The sequence below is a fragment of the Rhopalosiphum padi genome, chromosome 2 (assembly GCF_020882245.1).
Source record: "Rhopalosiphum padi isolate XX-2018 chromosome 2, ASM2088224v1, whole genome shotgun sequence".
NCBI classification, from domain to species: Eukaryota; Metazoa; Arthropoda; class Insecta; order Hemiptera; family Aphididae; genus Rhopalosiphum; species Rhopalosiphum padi.
In genome coordinates, this window is record NC_083598.1 from 29,282,503 (window position 1) to 29,302,361 (window position 19,859).

Sequence of the window (19,859 nt, forward strand, 5' to 3'; positions counted from 1 at the left end):
CTCTAACCATTTAGTAACTTGATAAATGATTAGTGTTTGAATTGAGAATTTGAGATTTAAAATTTGGTGAAATTGGATAATATTAATTATAAATACGAAGAATCAAGAAGTGATTTATGATATTTTATTGTATCATTACCAAAAATATTAATCGATTTTATCAATGAAATTAGAAAATGAAAAATCCAACTATTTCTAAAATTAGATATCTACCATTTAAATTAATTATAAACAATCATATTCTGAAAATATTAACTCACTCAAAGCTATTTTTACAACGGACCCAATCATAGTGGCATACTATTTTGTGGACGTAGCCAGGTAGGTAGTACAAAATCTAAATTAATAATTATTATAATAGGTACCTAATTTTGGCTAAAATTATTTTACCAACAAAAATACCATAGTAAATTATAAAATATCTTTAGAAATGGAGATTAAGTGTGATCCTCCTTTCAAAATCATTTTTCGTATATCGTAGGTTATACTACAATAGGTACCTCGTAAATTTAAAAAGATTACACACACATTTATGTCTCCTAAAAAAACATTGATATTAGACTTACGACTTTACGAAGTATTGCAGTACCTACCGACTACCAACGATATAATAATTTATAATTATAATTAATATTATTTATACTTTGCTGGGTATACTATAAATAAACGCTACTAGGGGCAGACTTTGGGGGCTTAGTCCTTCAAAACTTGTAATAGCCCCTTCAAAACAAAATATTTTACACATTTTTGAATTCAATGTGAAATAATTATTTCGTTTATATCAAAGTAATAAAAATATTTTTGACATCGCTCAGCTACATTTTGATCTCAAACACAGGAAAAGTTTTCCAAACTTGTATAAGATGGTTCAATTTGCCAATATATTGCCAATTTCTTTTGCAACATCTGAGCGGGCATTTTCTGCTATGAGGTGAATAAATACTATTTGAGATCTATAGTAGATCAAGATCGTTTCAGTAATTTATTCATACTAAGAATTGAAAAAGATGTAAAAATTGATACTGAGCAAATTGTACAACAATTTACAGCCGTAAATAAAAGAAAAATGAATCTTGATTTAAAAACATGCTAACAACTATTTTATACCTACTATAATTTAAAATAAATGTTGATATTTTTGTGATATTTAAATTTTAAGATATAGATGGGAAGTGTGTAGGGAGAAGCTGTAGCCCCCCTAAGATTTAGAGCTAGTTGAGCCACTGATGTCTATAATATACCATAAAGTGACTTTTCTTAAACTTCTATTCTAAAATAGTACTTAAAAATTAAAATGTAAAATGGTACTCTAGGTAATTATATAGGTGTATCCTACACGCAGCAGCATAATTGAGTTAAAAAACTAATAGAAAAAAATAATTTATTCACCAAAATGGAAATAACTTAATTTTTTTTTATATAGTCCTAAAATTAATTTAAAGATTTAAAGATTTCTACTGTTGAAATATCTGGTGGTGGGGAAAAAGGCAATATGATACTTAAATACTTTGCCCATCAGTTCAAAACTTTCAGGAGGGCAAGCACCCACCTTCCACATTTACTACATTGCTTACACATTATACTTAACTAATATAAGCAATGGCGTATTTACGAGGGGGGGGCCCAGGAGTACTGGACCCCACCAGAATCTCTAAAAAAAAAACTAAAAATTCTTACATATTTGCAAACCACGATTTATGTAGGCACGCGCGGACGTTGACATTTTTTCCGTGAACAAAATATTTATATAAAATATAGCTTAAAATTAGCCAACGGACACGGTCGAACGCTCAAAAACCCACCGCCGCGCGTAACTAAACTTTCCCTTGTATTGTATGTATTACCACTTTAAAAAATATTTGTAAAAGATAAACATCAATAATTGTAAAAAAAAAGACGTTTGGATTTTGTACTTTAAAATATAATAAAACAACTATTTTTTATTCTTATAACTATTAAAAACTATTTCTTTATATCAGTACCTATCTATATTAGGTCGGATTTATTAGACCCCCCCCCCCCAGAAAAAAATTGAAAATACGCCACTGAATATAAGTCTATATAAGTAATAAAATTCAATAAATGATACATGATACTTACATGCTGTAATAATTGCGATTCAAGACCATTAGAAACTTAAAATATTCTACTATTTCTTAAATTTCTTTCTTCTATAAATAATGATAAATTGATAGCAATGTTTTTGCTTGGTTACAAGCTTTAAAATTAAATAACATGTTCCTTATAAGTTTTATTTATGTAGCAATTTAAATATACCGAAAATACATGACTTATTAGCGTTTTATTTCTTAAGTACTTTTAGATTTAAAATATTACCATAATAATTAAAAAAATGTGTAAATTAATTTCGTACTTAAAAATTCATATTTTTTTTTGTTTAAAAACTTAGTACAAGGTTCTTCATACGCTATTCATACAGTATTTTAAAAATATAGAAAACTAATAGGCACTTTTTTATATACTTTTAAAATGTATATTTCGACGAAATTGGATATTAAATATAAAAACGATTTAAGTCTTTTTATTGTAATTTAAAAAAAACACATTAAATTTTTTTAATATTTCGTAGTATACTAGTATATTAGTTTACATTTTGTGTAGTATGTAAAGTATGTTAATGTTCATTGTCCAAGTCCCCACTTAGGGGCCAAATAAAAAAAAAAGATAAAATTTGTCACATGACATCAAGTCATCAACCACTTCATATTTATTACAATTTATATAGTTTTATACTAATAGGAATAGCTTTTACATTTTTATGTATAATATTGTATAATTAGTAATTACTAATATTACTTTAATGTATATGATAAAAAAATCTGCAGAATAAATATGCAAATGGAAGTCCTTGTTCTAACAATTATATATTGTGTAATTATAATATATACAAGTATAATTTTATCGAAGCTATTCGCTACCCTAGGCAAATTAGAAGGTTATTTAAATATTTTAAATATTTAGGGCTTTCGCGCCATTCCTAATATTAATATTTAATCTATGAAACTGTAACTGTGATTTTTAAAAGTTTTAACTATTTGAGGAATGAAAAACAAATTATAGATATAGGTATGTTTCGCTTATTGCAGAAATCAATATATTAGCTTCTTTGCGGGTTTTGAACAGAATTTAAAACAACATTTGTTTATTCGTTTGTAGATAAATAGGTAACATACTTTTTTTTAAGTAACTATATTAGTTACATAAAAATCAAAAATATTAATTGGGAATTAAAATCCATTTTATCTCAATTACTTGAAGGTACGTTTACAATCAAGTGTATACCCACAATAATAATTAACACGTGCTTGTTTTGGCCTAATAAAAATAATTCACTTGTTGTAAACGTCACCCTTGAATGTATTCGGCAGTCAGTGTATAATAAATTGTTATATCATTGAGTATTGATGTAATAGCTTGCTGTTTGTACGGTTGGCCTACTTTTATATTCTCGTGTAGCATGGTCCAGTCTTCAGGCATCACGTCGAAGTTTCACTAGTGAGTTGCTCTTGCTTAATGCGTTAACAAGTAATATAATAATAATATAATTATAACGGGTCAAAACAAAATTGATTTTATATATGTGAGAATTAATAGTGATTTACGAATAAAAGTAAAATTAAAATAAGATAGTGTTTTAATTTTAATTTGAATCGGCCTGTGAATTAAAAATAAAAAAATGACCGAAAGTAATCTTTTGTGCGCGTGCATGCTACGGTTATCTATTTTAGTTGGTCTTCTATCAGTTGTGGTCACTATAATCTATTATACGCCTATTCCCGATCTTGGTAATTATATTTAATGAATACTTTAGTAATATATCTATATGTATTTTAAATATTCATATCCTTAATGGTGTTGTTGATTTTGTATATTTTATAATAAATACCTAACTATAGTCTATACTAAAATGTGTGCGAATATCTAAAAAATAAAAATAAATATGTTATAGGCATTATAGGAAGTTTTGAATTATTAAGATTATACACGTTTAATACATAGATTTGTAAATATAGTATGTATATACTTATACTAATACTAATATGTGACAGATATTAAAATAAACATATTTAATTAAGTCAAATATTCTATATTTGGGGTCTTTCAATAATATGTTATATTATAATAATATACAATATACATTTATAATATACTTCAAAAATGAAAACATAACGATTTTATTGAAATGAGAGTAATAATTGAGTGGATTTAACAAAAGTTGAGGTTATCTACATGGCTACATTTTGTACCTATCTGTGTTATATTATAGACATAATTTTCCTTGAATATATGTTTTAAACTAAGTATTAGTCAATTTAGCCAAGGTAAAATATACTGTGACTTAAACGCCTGGTCATTCACGTTTGACGTTTCTTATTTATTTTAATACTTCGTCGATAAGTAGGTACATAATACACATAGATGGTCGTCCCATCGATGTTATTTATTAATTTTCTACGAATGACTATGATTATTTTTCAATAACTATAATTACCTATGTATTTTTATTATTTTATAATAAAGAATGAGTTTAAGTGTCTATTATATCTTTATACATAGATGGGCATTGAGATTTGAGAAAGCCACAGTTGCAAAATTGACTATATTAATTCAAACGTTTTAAAGTCTGGTGAAAATATCATCAGTGTCATATTAATAAACGAGTGAAAGCTATAACGATTGCAATTAGAATCGCTCATCAAAAATACAATACCTTTACGCTACAATCTATAATAGTCACTACCAAGCTAGTATTAGTAAATAATACTATATGGTATTGAAATTTGAAATGATAGTATATAATAAACCATTTTGTAAACGTGGTATGGGTTCAATAAAAATAAAAACAAAGTCACATGAATACAGAAAATTCAAAATGGACATTAATTAAAATCTGTACAAAATTTGTGTGAGAAAGATAGAAGTCAGTGACGTATTTATGCCGAGTCCATTAGGACTTAGGGGCTCTTAAAGTATATCCAAATTGATAGGCCATAGGACCTTTATCATTATATTAAAAAAGACTGAATATTTTTCTTAAATTAAAATTGTATTATTTACGTGGAAAATAATTTGATTAACATTACAAAAAAAATTCTTTAGCATCAAATTCTTTCTATCATAACTATTTATTAATTTAATTTCTGTGTTTACGAGGGATCTGCAACCTCCTATAGGCTTTATGACCGCCAACTGTTGAGTTGTATAAGTCACTATATAGGTACTAAAAGAGATGGAATTATGTATCATATCTTGAAGTAATCTCAGCGTTATTAATTTTGTATTATATTTACGTAAGCATACATTTTATAAAGATAAAATAATTATTTTATTGCATCAACCAATTAAAATGGCGTGCATTTGAGAGTTTAGTGATAAAAGTATGCTAAGTTTTATGTATAAAAAAAAATAGTTCCTGTTACAATCCAATTTATATTACAAAAATTAATTAAAAAAAAAACAAGTTCATATGATTGAGCTAGGATACTAAAATTAATTAATATTAGGAAGAATTTAAAAATTTTTTTATACAAAAATTAAATTGTTATTCTATAATAAGGCTCACCCTTTCTTTATTCTGAAGTTCCCTCTAGCTTAAAATGTTATACATAATACATTCAAATCTTTGAAATAAGTTGTTTTATGTACGTTTTCTTGTTTTAGTTACATTTTTTTTATCATTAATGAATGTGCTTATCTATTATGTAGGTATGCCGCAAAAACTTTCCGAATACAATTGGTTTTAGCCATTAGGTATTTAATTATATATTTGTAGGTATTCATACCAATCTCAATGGGAAATTTTAATATAGTTTTCGTATATATACACACAGTAGACAGACAGTGTACCTATATATTTTTGAAAGACAAAACATAGATAGGTGTCATACTTATTACATGCAGCAGTATAGTATTCGAATTGGGAACAATCAAGAAGTTCAATTATTGGTTTAAACAGCGTTTTAATAAGTGAAAAATTAATTAACATAGATCCGAGATCTATTTCGACATCTCTCCAGCAATAATCCTTAAATAAATAGTTATTTATTATAGTTAATATCTGCCTCAATATTTTTAAACGTTAAACACTTCTTACAAAGTTATGATAAATTAAAATAAAAGATTTTTGAACAGTGATCGATTACAGTTGTGTCCATATAAAAAGTAATTTGAATTAATTTAATTCATATATACATATTTATACATGAATTAAATTAAAATTACATTTTATTTCATAGAACATAGTTATAAATAATAATTATATTCCTAACTATATGAACTATGGCTTACTTTTTTAGTTTATTTATTTTTAGGACATTATTCTTCAGTGGATATTTTCTCACTGTATGCATATGTACATGATAATACATCAGAATTTGATTCAAATAATTTTACCGGAGATCCAACATAATTAATAAACACAAGCGAAGAAATATGAGTTGAAGCATTTCATTTTGTAGTAATTTAATTGTTTATAAAACTAAAAGCTGGTTCACGCTGAATGAAATGAATATACATCTTACACCTATATACAGTATATGGCATATTCCTTATAAAAAGGAATGAATTCCTTTTTTTATAAAAATAAATTAGTTCAACGGGTTTTCATTAAAACGGAATTTGTTTCCTTTGAAACTCGTTCCTTCCAAACATTGAATTAATATAATATTATATTATATTAACCAAAATAATGTGGAAGTTTTAAAACGAAAATAGTTAAATTTAAAATCAAGAAGGATTGCTAGTAAATATTGTAAATTTATAAATCTTAGGTACTATTTTATGATAAATGTATTACCATGGTTAGTCAGTGAGCATAAATAATACTAATAATTATAATTATAAATTAAAATTGGTCTTATTATCATAATAAAGTATAACTTATCAAATTCAATTTGAATATACCTATCTTATGAAAAAAATATTAATAAAATAAATTTATGTTAAATAAGTATTTTATCAAAAAGAATGTACGAATTAAATAAACCCTTGCCTATCTATCAATTTAACAGTATACACATATAGAGATCATTGTTATAAAGTGAACATATAAGGCTTAATACGAAATTCAAGTAAGTTGTAACTAGCTACATAAGATAAGATATTATTTAGTAACGATAAATAAAGTTTGTTTTATAAAAAAAATTTTAAATCGAGGAAAATTATATTTTATAGCGGGTTCGGGTTATATACATTATAATATGGTTCAAAGGCCTACTTTTGACAGCCAATCGATCTGTGAAAAAATATATAATATCTTGATGATTAATGGATATTTTAATGAAATGTAATATGTAATAAGATAACTTATATTTTAACAATACAAAATAATGTTAAGTTGAATCGATCATGTATTTTAATTTGGATTATTGATTGTGAGTATTAATATCTACATAATTATATCTATTATATAATATATAAATCAATATATTAGCTATTAAACGTTAACTAAATTTACAATTCATTTCTACTTCCTTAATGGCGCACATCAACAAGATTTAGGAAAATATACTTAAGTAATACATATTTTAACCATTTTATGTATAGATGGTGTTGTTATTAAATTATTGTATGTACCTACTACATGTGCCTTCTGTGTCTATATAATCCAATGTAAAAAAAAATATATTATGATAATTATTTAAAGTTATTAAATGTTATTTAAATAAATGAAAATATTATATGTTGTATAAAACTATAAAATATAACATTGTTTTTAGCTAATACTATAATATTACGATTTTTATTTTAAATCGACCAATAAAAGAGTAAAAATATTATTAGTATAGTAGAATAATATTTTTTTGTTGAATTATGAACAAATAAGCATAGGATACGGTTTTCATCATACATCTTAAAAATTGAGATTTGGGATGTGAGGTATTGTACCTATTTGGCACTCCCTGATGGTCACGGTACTCCTTTATATCAGAGTGCTGCAGATGTCTATTTATGCCACATGTAACTACAGGGTAAGCTGAGTAAGTAATTCAAGGTTAAAATAAAAACATACATTAAAAAAAAAACCATACGTGTTTGGTCGTGATATGAGTTGTACGTATACTCATTATTTTAATAAATACTATAAATTATAAAATAAAAATTAGATTATTTTTGTAATAACTGATTTACAAGTTGATAACCTACTTGGACTTATTTTAATAATAATTATCGTGTTTGTTATGTTGTGTCATGACTCATGAAGGAATACAAATATTATTATATTACATTAAATTTGTTTTGAGTTTTCTTAAATGTACGAATATATTGTTATGCATTTTCTGCAAAAAGCGTGAAATACTTTAAACTCAGTGATAAAGCCTACCCTTCGACGACTCAAGCGTGGACGGATGTCCTCATGATGCCCTGTCTCAACACCAGTAATTCTACTCTTATATAATTTAATTTATTTTTATAGTTATGTTTCTATCCAATTTTTTTTCAAATATTATATACTCATGTTTTAAATGATTTGTAAATAATTTGTGAATAATTATGCATTATCAATTGTTAAACTGCTAAAATGTTAATTAAGATTATCAATAAGTTAGATGACTCTGTCAGGAACACTTTATAATAAAAAATAATAAAAAAAATAAATAATGCATTTTCAGATAACGTACAATAACATCAATATATAACAACTAATTTTCTTGTGTAGTTATGTAATAATATAATACTAATTTATGTATAAATTGCATTTGTATTGTATCCAGAATATAACTATACAATACAATGAATAATAGATGCAATAGTTTTTTATTTGGGGTATTGTGATTTTAAAATAGTAAAATAATCAGTGGGAGAAAGTTAAGACTTAACAATGCATCAAGTGTGTAATACTAATGTTAGATAGGATAGTATTTATCGAAAGGGAAATTGTGACAATAGTCGTTTTCCGAGGATAGCGCATTATACATGTGTAGGAGCTAGAGTGAAGTATGGCTTCAGTAAGACAGTTAAAAGGTTTAAAAAGTAGAATTTCAGTAGTGTTAGGCGTAGTTACGATTACTGGGTTAGTTTTATGGAATACGGATTTACCAAGTGAGTACTTACAACCACTGTGCTAAGAATTTAATGAAAACAATTAATGAATTATGTAAAACACAAATAATATGAGTATATAACGTTGGGCATAAGTATTAGGTAGTTTTAAGGATTTAGTATAGTTATTAAGTTATTACGACAGTTAAAGAATAATCATGATAATATTTATAATACTTTTCTAGAAGCTTCAAAACAAAATTGTGATAGAGAATGTCATGAACTGGATTGGCCGTTAATTTGCAGATATAAAATTGTGCTGGAGACTCAAAATATTCAAAAGTAAAAAAATGTTTAATATAATATTTTTTATATAATTTATCACTACTATTTATTTAAAAAAAATGTAAATACTTTGTGTCAATGTGTTATTAGTCATTAAAGTGAATTGTTCTATTATCAAACTGGAAAGTTAGAACATTATCATTGTTTGTACATTGGTTTTTACAATAGTATAATTTTTAAGAATGGGTTCTGTTAAATGTAAATTTGTTAAGTTGAAAGGGGCAAATTTAAACGGGCAATTGTAAACTTTTCCGATGGTAGACTCTTCTGGGTCTACTTCAGTACTAGTAATTTAATTTTAAAATGTCGTCGTGTTTACTCTAACTCTAACATTTTTACTTGAGTACAAGATTTTGGAACTGAAGAGCTCTAAGTGCTCAAACAATTAAAAATAATCATAACTAAATACAACTGATCTTAATTATTATACATATTAGATGAAATGTGTATAATATATGTATAAATCAATATTGTCACTTTTGTTTAAAAGTATTGTTAAAGTTCACGATATGATAAATTTAATGGATATTAAAACAAATCACTTTGAACGATTTGTTTTATCAAATGATCAAAATACCCATATCGTAATATTTTCTTGTATAGAAAATTTAAAATTTTTCTGTTCTAACGAAAAAATATTATTATAGACGGTATATTTAATATTATTGTACAAAATATTTTCTGCAATTATTTACTTTTCATGGTTTTAAGAATACAAATTATATACTATTTGTATTTGCTTTGCTTCCTGATAAAATATCCATATTTTTTTAATTATTAAATTATTTTGTAGGATTTAACACTACCTTTTGTAGGAATTAACACTATCTTTTGTAGGTAGGAGATTACCTAAATTTGTAGGAGTTAACCATTCCCCGTTGAAAGTATGCAACTTATACGACACTGCGGGTGTTGTGTCACTTTTGAACATCATACTCAAAATCAGCGTGAAGTCAAAACATTTTTATTTAATTCGTAGTTATATTAATTATAAGATTTAATATAGTACTTACTACTTTCTATACGTGTGAAAAGTGTATAATGAATATATGATTATACATGTTTTAAAATTAGTGTTACTTATTATTAATAAAGTAAGTTATGATAAATTAACTTATAAAATAATTATATTTTAGCAATTGTCAAAAGTGTTCCTCCAACAATCAAACGGAATGCCAAAATAACATTTATTGCAATAGATTTTCAGAGAAAATTATTACTGCTAATAGACAAGTTCCTGGTCCATCTATAAGAGTATGTTTGATGATTTTATTACCCAATCTATAATTATTAATTGAATAATTAAATAATTTTAAAATAGGTACATAATATTTATAAGTTATACCTATCTGCCGGTAGTATATAAAATACAATAACATATTATATTCGATATTAATAATGCACGTATAGAAATATATGATATGATATAGTATGACGTACTTAAATTATAATAATAACTTTAGTTTTTAGCGTGCAAAGAGTTAAAATAATATTTATTAAAGAAAAATATATACATTTATTTATATAAATTTGTAAAATACATAATTTTTTTCTTTTTTTATTCATAAGTTTAATGAAATATCATACCTATTATAATAATTTGCCTTTGTAGACTGCTATTTAGAGAATATATAATTAGTACTCATTTTATGTTTTATAATATTAGAATTTGTATGTCATAAGATATTTATACTTTTCAGTACATCAGAATATAAAAATCCTAGTCATATAGTCTAAATAGTTTTTGATAAAAAATATGCATCATTATTTTATTTATCAACTGTAGATTTGTAGTATTGAATAATAAAAATATATTATTTAATTACAGGTTTGTGAAAATGATATAATGGTGATAGATGTTGTTAATCGAATACCTGGTCATAGTGTTTCGGTACACTGGAGAGGTCAGTGGCAAAAAGAGACTCCAGTAATGGATGGTGCACCTATGGTAACACAATGTCCAATATTACCACATACAACATTTCAATATAAATTTAGAGCGGCTCAAGCAGGAACTCACTGGTGGCAAATATTGTCGGGTAAAATAATAAAATTCACGAGAATTAAAGTAAATTTCTTAATTTAATTTGTTCTTACTACAAATCATAAAATTTTTAGAGTTAAAACTATGTATCTATAAGCGAAATTTAAGGGTGCTTGGGGGGCTAAGCTCCCTTAAAATCAATCATAGCCCTCCAAAATGGTTTGTATATCCTCTTCCACCTTTATATATATATATATATATATATATACAATATATCTCAGGAAGCATACACACAGTACATAAATGCAAATTATAATAGCCTCCAAATTTGAAACTCGAATTGCGCCTACGCATGTATCTATATCGATTTAACTAAACAAAATAAAAAAAAACATTAATTTTTGTTTCAATTATACAAAATTTTCTTTTAATAATAGATGTTTATACATTTATACTTTTACAATTCTTTACGCACAATTACTATATATTATATAATATGGTTCTGTATATGTTTGTAAAATAATTCGCTGTATGCATCATTCTATATCTATATTTATTTATTTATATTGTGGCTATAGTTTTTGTATCTAATCTTTATAATTTATAATTATTATAATATTATCCATATGATCTTATATTTATAAATAGGCGACGAGTTGTCCGATAGAGTATTTGGAGCATTTATAGTGAAGCAGTCCAAAAGAAAAGAACCACATGTCTCCATTTATGACTTTGATGAAATCCCACACGTTTTACTTGTAGAATATACGACAATGACTCAAAATGGTTTCAATGAAATGCGTATAAATGGAATCGCATCGAACACGGTAAATGAAACTACTCAAGATATCTAATCTTGAAAAAAAAGATAAGAATCTATATAGAAATTGAAATTGATACACGAATTTGTCGTTTAATTAGAAATTCGTATGATTAGTGGCGATGTTATAGTTAATTTTTATTACCTACACGTAAAAAAACTACCATATACCTATATGTATACCGGTTATCGCCTAATATTCGAAGGCTAAGAAAACCTATACCAAACATTATAATAATTAATAATATTAATATTAAACAGTTCTAGTGAACGGCAAATTTATATTCCAAGAACATATTACTTGTATATGCATACATGCATTCACCAATACTTATATTTTTTAAATAAAGCATGTGCGTAAAATGTGCACGACTCGGTGGCCACTGATCGAAATAAAACACAATTTATCGAAAAACCTTGAATAATTTAATACATCTTATATTACCTAAATTGAAAAATTGCAAAATTAAAAATATATTGGTTTTTTTTATTGATTTTAGTCAATCACAGTACAAAATAATAGCAAGTATAGATTCAGAATAATAAATACAGGAGGAGTTTCGCAATGTCCAATAGAAATAAAAGTGCATAAACATCATATAACAGTTATATCAGTAGACGGCCATGCGATTGAACCTAAACCAGTTGATGTTATTCAAGTTGAACCAGGTTAAGTGTTAAACAAACATATTTATACAGTTGTAAAATATATTTAGTTTAAAACACTCCTATTTCTGTGTATTTAAAGGTGAAACATTAGACTTCATTTTAACAACAAACAAAAATCAAGGAATTTTTGACATGATGGTTAGTTCAGAGGGTCACTGTAAGAGCACTAATCACACACACACATTGTATATACAATACAACTCGACATCAAATAATATTATTTCAGATACAAACAATGTTGTACAACATGTGAGTATATGTTGAGTTCATGTGAAAAAAATATGGTAAATAAAATATTAAATATTTTATTTGTCATATTTTTGTTTTCATTTTTAAATTTTAAATATTAAAATGATTTTTAATAATAATTAACATTTTATAAATAATGTATGACTTATAATATATCTATGTTTTCAATTTTAAATTAAAAATTTATTAGAAATTCATATAATAATTTTAATATTAAGGGAGTTGCTACACCGACAATGCATTTTTCTGTCGACTTCCCATATAATATATAGGAACAAAGAAACAAAGTACAAAGATATTCTGTATTTCCACGATTACGGCTCTCTAGTTCAGTTCAGGGTAGGGGTATTCAACCCACGGCCTGCGATCACATTTGAAATATAGCATGTATCTTTTCTATTTCACGAATGAAAATTGTCAAATTGAAAACTATAGCTCGGTTAAATAATTTAAATGACATTCACTTATAAAACTCGTTGAGGATTACATGGTTTCGGATCCAACAAAACATAGAAAAATTAGTTAATAAAAAACAATGTTAGCTATCACACTAAAAATAAAATAAATAACTTGTAATTCAAAATTGAAAAATGTTAATCTATTATGTTTTAATAATAATAATAGTTTGAAATTTAAAATGTAATTAAAAAAAATATAATAATAAAAATAAATTGTTGTTCAAAATACACGTTTTTACTACAAATACGGTCCGCGAGATCAGTAGAAAATAATATATGGCTCGTTGCATAAAAAGATTGAAGACCACCTGGTTTATTATTATTTTTTTTATAAAGAAGAATATGTTCTGTGCATTGACCGAATATATTTTTTTATAAATATAAGCATGTTTTAATTCAAAATAACTTTGATTATTTTTAACCATTAATAACTTATAAAAATCTATCCGGTAAATGCACAGAAAATATTCTTCTGTATATAGTATAATATATAATAGGTGCCTTTACCTTAAATTGAATCAGAGAGTCATTCGTAGAAAACGAACTATCTTTGTTCCTATATTATATGGGAAATAGTCAGAGAAAACAAATGTTGGTCTAACGGTCTCTTGTATAATATTTTTTTTTGATTTAAGTGTTCTGAAAGTATTTTTATATGCCCGACGCATAATAAAGTTATTAGTTATCATAATATGATTCTAAAAATAATATTTAATTTTTCCTTTAGAATTCGATAGATTATGAAATTTTTTTATTAATTACCTATCTAAAGTCTTGATAATTATAGGTTAATGAACAGCCGCTGTGATTCAAACTGCAATTTTATTGTATTCCCGATAAACAAATAAGCTATCGTTAAAAAAGGCTCCATACACAGGAATTTCTCTTTATTCTATTATAATAATGTTGGAGCTCATCCAAATCACATTTACAGACTATTAATCCATTCAATTTTACTAGCGAGTATGAATAATATTATCCCCGGCTGATTATGCACTTTCATATTGATAGCAATTATTAATTTCTATAGATGGAAAAACAATGGAATTGCACTGTACAATTTACAATTTTATAAACATTAAATAATTAAAGAACATTAACTAAATCAAAAACTATAGTAGTATAGTGTGATTTATTTCAAAGTACTTGTATTTGATTAATCGATTCCTTGTATTATGTTTTTTGTAACTATCATTATAAATTATAATAGGATGTATGTTGTTGGATGCACGCATAGTAAAAAAAAACAAAATAAAAACTCAACTTTCCCATTAAATATACTGGGTAATTTAAATTGTTTTTAAAAACACAAACGCTGTTTTGTTTAATTTGTTTTGTATGTCTGTTTTGGTTATGGAGTAAACTAACATATAGACTATAATCTATTCAGTATTCACGAGCGTTTATTATTTTGATCAAAAATATGTATGATATTTCATCACTAATCTTATTATCCTAAAACATAATCATTTACAACATTTTAATATTTTTGAATTCTAATTAATAATAAGACTGAACGCGGGGATCGGCGCTTGTCCATTACAAGTCTAACAAGCTTACCTTACGAGTTGTCTGCAGTTAAATTGAAAAATACAATATATTTGGGATTTTCTTCGATTCAATATCAACTTGGTGGTAAGTATACAAATGAAAATACAATATTAAACGATCGATATAACTATAAATAAATAACTTACGAACGTTTGCAGAAGGAAGCTGGTCATTGCCGAATTTCAACAATATGTCAATGGTGCTACCTTCCGCTCCGCTGCTATTGCAACAGCCTGAAGATGTGATAGTGTGCAATGCAGAAAATGTACCACTCAAATGCCGGTCTAGTATCACATCTTGCGAGTGTACGCATGTCATTGACTTACCGTTGGGTACTGCTACGGAATTAGTTATTTTCGATACAGGTACATAATAGTGTAATACACATATATACACACATCTTATTATGATTAAATCAGTCCTGAAATATAATCATATGAATATTATTGTTATTGTAAATCTCAATTCACATAAATAATAAAAAACCATGTATACGATGTGACCACGCCGAGAACTGAAATATATATATGTTGTATATTCAATATATTTTTATAAATGCGTAACTGAGCTAGTTATCAAGAAAGTTTTGTGATTTTCACAAATCGATTTTTACAAGAATTTTGTCAACTAGATACAGTGTTTGTTATGTTGATTTGTTACTTGTAAATGTAACAATAAAAAAACCTATACAATATACATATAAAACATAATATGAAATTTGATTTCTTTAATATACAAGTATAACATATATTTTCAGTCAACGCGTATCTTGTGTTAATGGTTGATATTATACGAATATATATATATACTACACATTTGTGTATAAATTACGTTTGCGTTATACCTAGAATAACCATGAAATATATGAAACAGTTGCTTCTTTGATATTATGATTTGAAAATTAGGAAATTTTTATTTTTAATACTACAAAAATGAAATAAATAAAATATAAATTTGTTATTACAATGGTATTTTTATCGAATCATAATATTATATTGTACACATTTGTTTTACGTATAAGAATTATATTTTATACTTTAAAACATGAAATATATATATATAAGTATTAGTATATTATATTATCATGTGATTATCTTAGAGTTAAACTGCTAAACTATAATAATCATTTGTTAAAATAATAATATTTTTTCTTAGAGCACACGCTGTTCAAAACGGATAGATCCCATTCGTTTTATTTGCATGGACACAGTTTCTACGTGGTCGGCCAGAGGAGCAAAGCGTTCGTAAAGTCAGCGGATCATGCAAAGAAGTTAGACAGTGATGGGCATTTAGTACACAGGAAACTCGATAGGTCGGTGCTGAAAAACAGCGTTGTCGTGCCAGCAGCAGGTGTATCTGTTGTACGATTTATCGCTGACAATCCCGGTAATGATCTACCGTTAACCTAACTTTAACCTTAATAGTAAGATTCCAATCTCATGTACAAGGAAACCACGTCCTAAGTAAAAACATTAATATTTATTAATACAAAAAAGGTCTTTATAAACAGATCTTTTGTAAATTAATATACACAAAAGGGCGAAAACCCCGTATTAATATAAACGCTTTTGTATTAAAATGTCATTCCATTGCTCAAGACGACAATTTTAATAGTACACTCTTCATATTTATTAAAAAATTCATTAAAAACATATTATTTTTTCCACAAATTAAAAAAACACAATGAGTTGTTTTCATTTTTAAATTATTATGTTTTAAGCTATAAATATTTCTTGGTCGTGAACATTGAGGAGAAAAAATATTTTTAATATTTTATGAATACAAATAGCAATAAATTAAAAGATGATTTATAAATGAGTTTTAAAAAATATTAAAATATTTTAAGTGTTAGATCTAATATTTTTGCAAATTTAATATTTACAGAATTACAAACCTACTAAAAATAGGTCGTAATATATAATTATATTTGATTTTTTAATTTTGAATGCATTTTTTTTTAATTGTATCATTTATTATAAAAACTTATCTCTATTAAAAAAAGATTATTAATTAAGTTTCTTATAATACTGTTTTAATTTATGGATCTGAAATTGAATCCAAATGGTACATTTAAAATGAAAATTTATCAATTTTTTCAACAGTTTTTCCAACTCTTAAATTACCGTTACCAATTTTAAGAAAAATTTAAGTATTCATAGAACTGATAGAAAAATGGAAAAACAATGCTAGAAAAAAAAGTTTCAACTTATTTGGATTATTTTTATGGAATGGCATTTTTTTATCACTTTCAAATTAAATATTACAAGACACCACTATCCTATATGCGCAAATCTTGAGAATTCTATATCCAGTCTTGGTTTTTTATTATAAAATCTTTTTAAACAAATATACATTTTTGTATAAACTTTGAGAGAATTTAAAGGCACTTTAAAAAAATGTGAAACTTTAGTCGTTCAACTTTTAAACATTAAACACATTTAGATTAAAGAGATACATTTACATTTTTTTTAGATTGGTTTTATCATTTTTTTAAAGTTTGATTTTTATCATCTCTTTTATAAACTTAAAATATTTAACACGTATAAAAGAAAAAATGTCATCATATCTTAAAAAAAAGTTTTAACTATTATGGTTTATTGTTAGATAAAACAATTGTAAAATAATTAATGGTAATAATTTATTTAATAATTATACTTTTCCATATTTACTAATAAAAGGAAAAGTCTAAATTATAATTAATCTTTTTTGATAAGCTCTTTTTAATATTTAATTTAAAGTTTAAACTAACGCTAATTTGATTAAAATATTAATGTTGATGGTATAGATATGGTTCTGATAATAAATTATCCATGTTGATAATAATTTATCTCGTAAAATAAGCATTTTAGGAACTAGTTTTTAAAAGTCTGTTTTACATCTACGTCCTTTATCTCTAAGATTATTTAAAATAATAGTGTATTTATGAATTTACAAATAGGATATTGAAGTTCAAACATTTTGACGAAATTCGTTAAAATTACTGAAATTTTCAATCAATTTTGTTGGTATAAACTCATTATTTCTTTTTATATTTCGGATTTAAAAATTATAATACAAAATTCTTTATACTTCAAGTGAATCACTTTATAATACAATATGGTATAAATATTAAATATATATTTAATATTATTAAAAAAATGCAATATTTTCGGAAAGAATTAAATTAACTTACCATTATATATTAATAATAAAATAAATTACTTTAATAGCAATATTAAAACGAATTTAACACTTCATATTCATACAGTATTCTATAGTTTCCCCCTCGAACCTTAGATACAGCTAAGCGATATCCATCTGTCCACATTTCTTATATTATTAGTGATTACTGATACCATAAACGGGAATATAACTGTTTTACCAATAAAATAATTACCTAAAATTAGAAAAATATAAAACATGTAATTTAAAGAAGATCTAAGTTTTCATCCACCTGATAATTTTAAACTAAATTTTTAGTCTAAAAATGTAATATGTACTACAATCAATGAGTCTTTAAAATGTTGTACGTATAATAAATAGGTAAAACGTAAAAATATAAAGCTATAACATAATTATAAACGAAACATTGTTCCGATGATCAAGTTTAGTTTATTTAATATTGGTAAAAATTGTCGGATTAAAAGTACACAAAATATAAAAATACATGAAATTAAACTTCCAAATAATAAAAGTCAATATTTCCATAACATTAATTGTTTTAATTATTGTTTAAATAATATGCCACTAAAAATAACTAATTGTATGTTTCAGGATATTGGTTATTCAGGAGTGAAAAAACTTCCGAATGGTCCAGTGGCTTATCATTGATATTTAGAGTGACAAATCCTTCTGGAAATTTTCCTCAAGTACCTGAAGACTTTCCTAAATGTGGAAATTTCATAGGACCAGAATTTTTTTTGGCTTGATTATGTTGAAATATTTCAATCATTGTTACCGTATTAATCTTGATCTCCAACAATATTCTTAAGGTATATGATAAGACATAGGCTGTAATAGTTTTAAATATGAATGTTACATGTAAATCTAATTTTTTTAAGAATTAGTTATTATTTATTATTTCAGTTTGTATTGTTTGTAACCATTGCAATATGTAAAAAAAATATAATAATGTATAATATATTATCAGTTCTCACGTACTTATAATTTATTTTATATAATGATAAATTTGCTTCTGTATAGACAAAATTGAATATCCGTATCCTATAAAAATATATTTTTTTATTTTATCTTAAGCTCAACTAAATAGTGATTATCAGCTAAATTTAAATTACTATATACATTATTTTTATATATTATATTCTTTGGATTTTATTTTCAATAGTTGTTCTTAATGTTTATGGATTAATATTTGATGTAAGTAATATGGTTAGTCAAAAAAGTGTTATTTTGTTTATTTGTTTCTATTTGTGGTCCCGGGTTTTTGTGTAATTGGTTGGCCATATTTTGTTTTATTTTGTTTTATTTTATTTTTTTAAACTTCTTCTCTTTCTGTATTACTAATATTGACAACGTTCGGTTAATAAAACTAATAATATGTTTTATAATAAATTGTATTTAGTTAGTTTAACATGTAGGTGGTAGATCTTAGGGGCGTATTTAGAAATGTTTTATTGGGGGGGGGGGCACAAACAAAAAATTCAAATTTGCGTACATGGGGCGTAGAGTTGTAAAATATCTCATAATATGTTAAAAATAAGTATAAAATATGGTGAATGGGGGAGGGGGATCACGGGCCCCATGAGCCCCTACCTTAAATACGCCCCCGGTAGGTGGTAAG

General features: G+C 25.2%; 1 protein-coding gene across 3 annotated transcripts; it reads left to right on the plus strand.

Moving 5' to 3' along the window:
- The first annotated feature begins 3,468 nt into the window (after positions 1–3,468).
- Positions 3,469–19,630, plus strand: LOC132919729 (uncharacterized). 3 transcript variants are annotated; one of them, XM_060981532.1, is made up of 11 exons: positions 3,469–3,806; positions 9,252–9,345; positions 10,485–10,602; positions 11,177–11,387; positions 11,981–12,159; positions 12,653–12,821; positions 12,901–13,070; positions 15,040–15,163; positions 15,238–15,444; positions 16,235–16,465; positions 18,833–19,630. In XM_060981532.1, exons 1-11 carry the CDS (start codon positions 3,698–3,700, stop codon positions 18,985–18,987), a joined length of 1,767 nt encoding a protein of 588 aa, XP_060837515.1. In that variant the 5' UTR covers positions 3,469–3,697; the 3' UTR covers positions 18,988–19,630. The 3 variants fall into 3 exon arrangements, with proteins under 3 accessions (XP_060837515.1, XP_060837514.1, XP_060837516.1); XM_060981531.1 differs by having other exon boundaries at positions 3,470–3,806; positions 9,249–9,345; XM_060981533.1 differs by lacking the exon at positions 3,469–3,806 and adding an exon at positions 8,906–9,063 and having other exon boundaries at positions 9,249–9,345.
- The last annotated feature ends 229 nt before the right edge of the window (positions 19,631–19,859 follow it).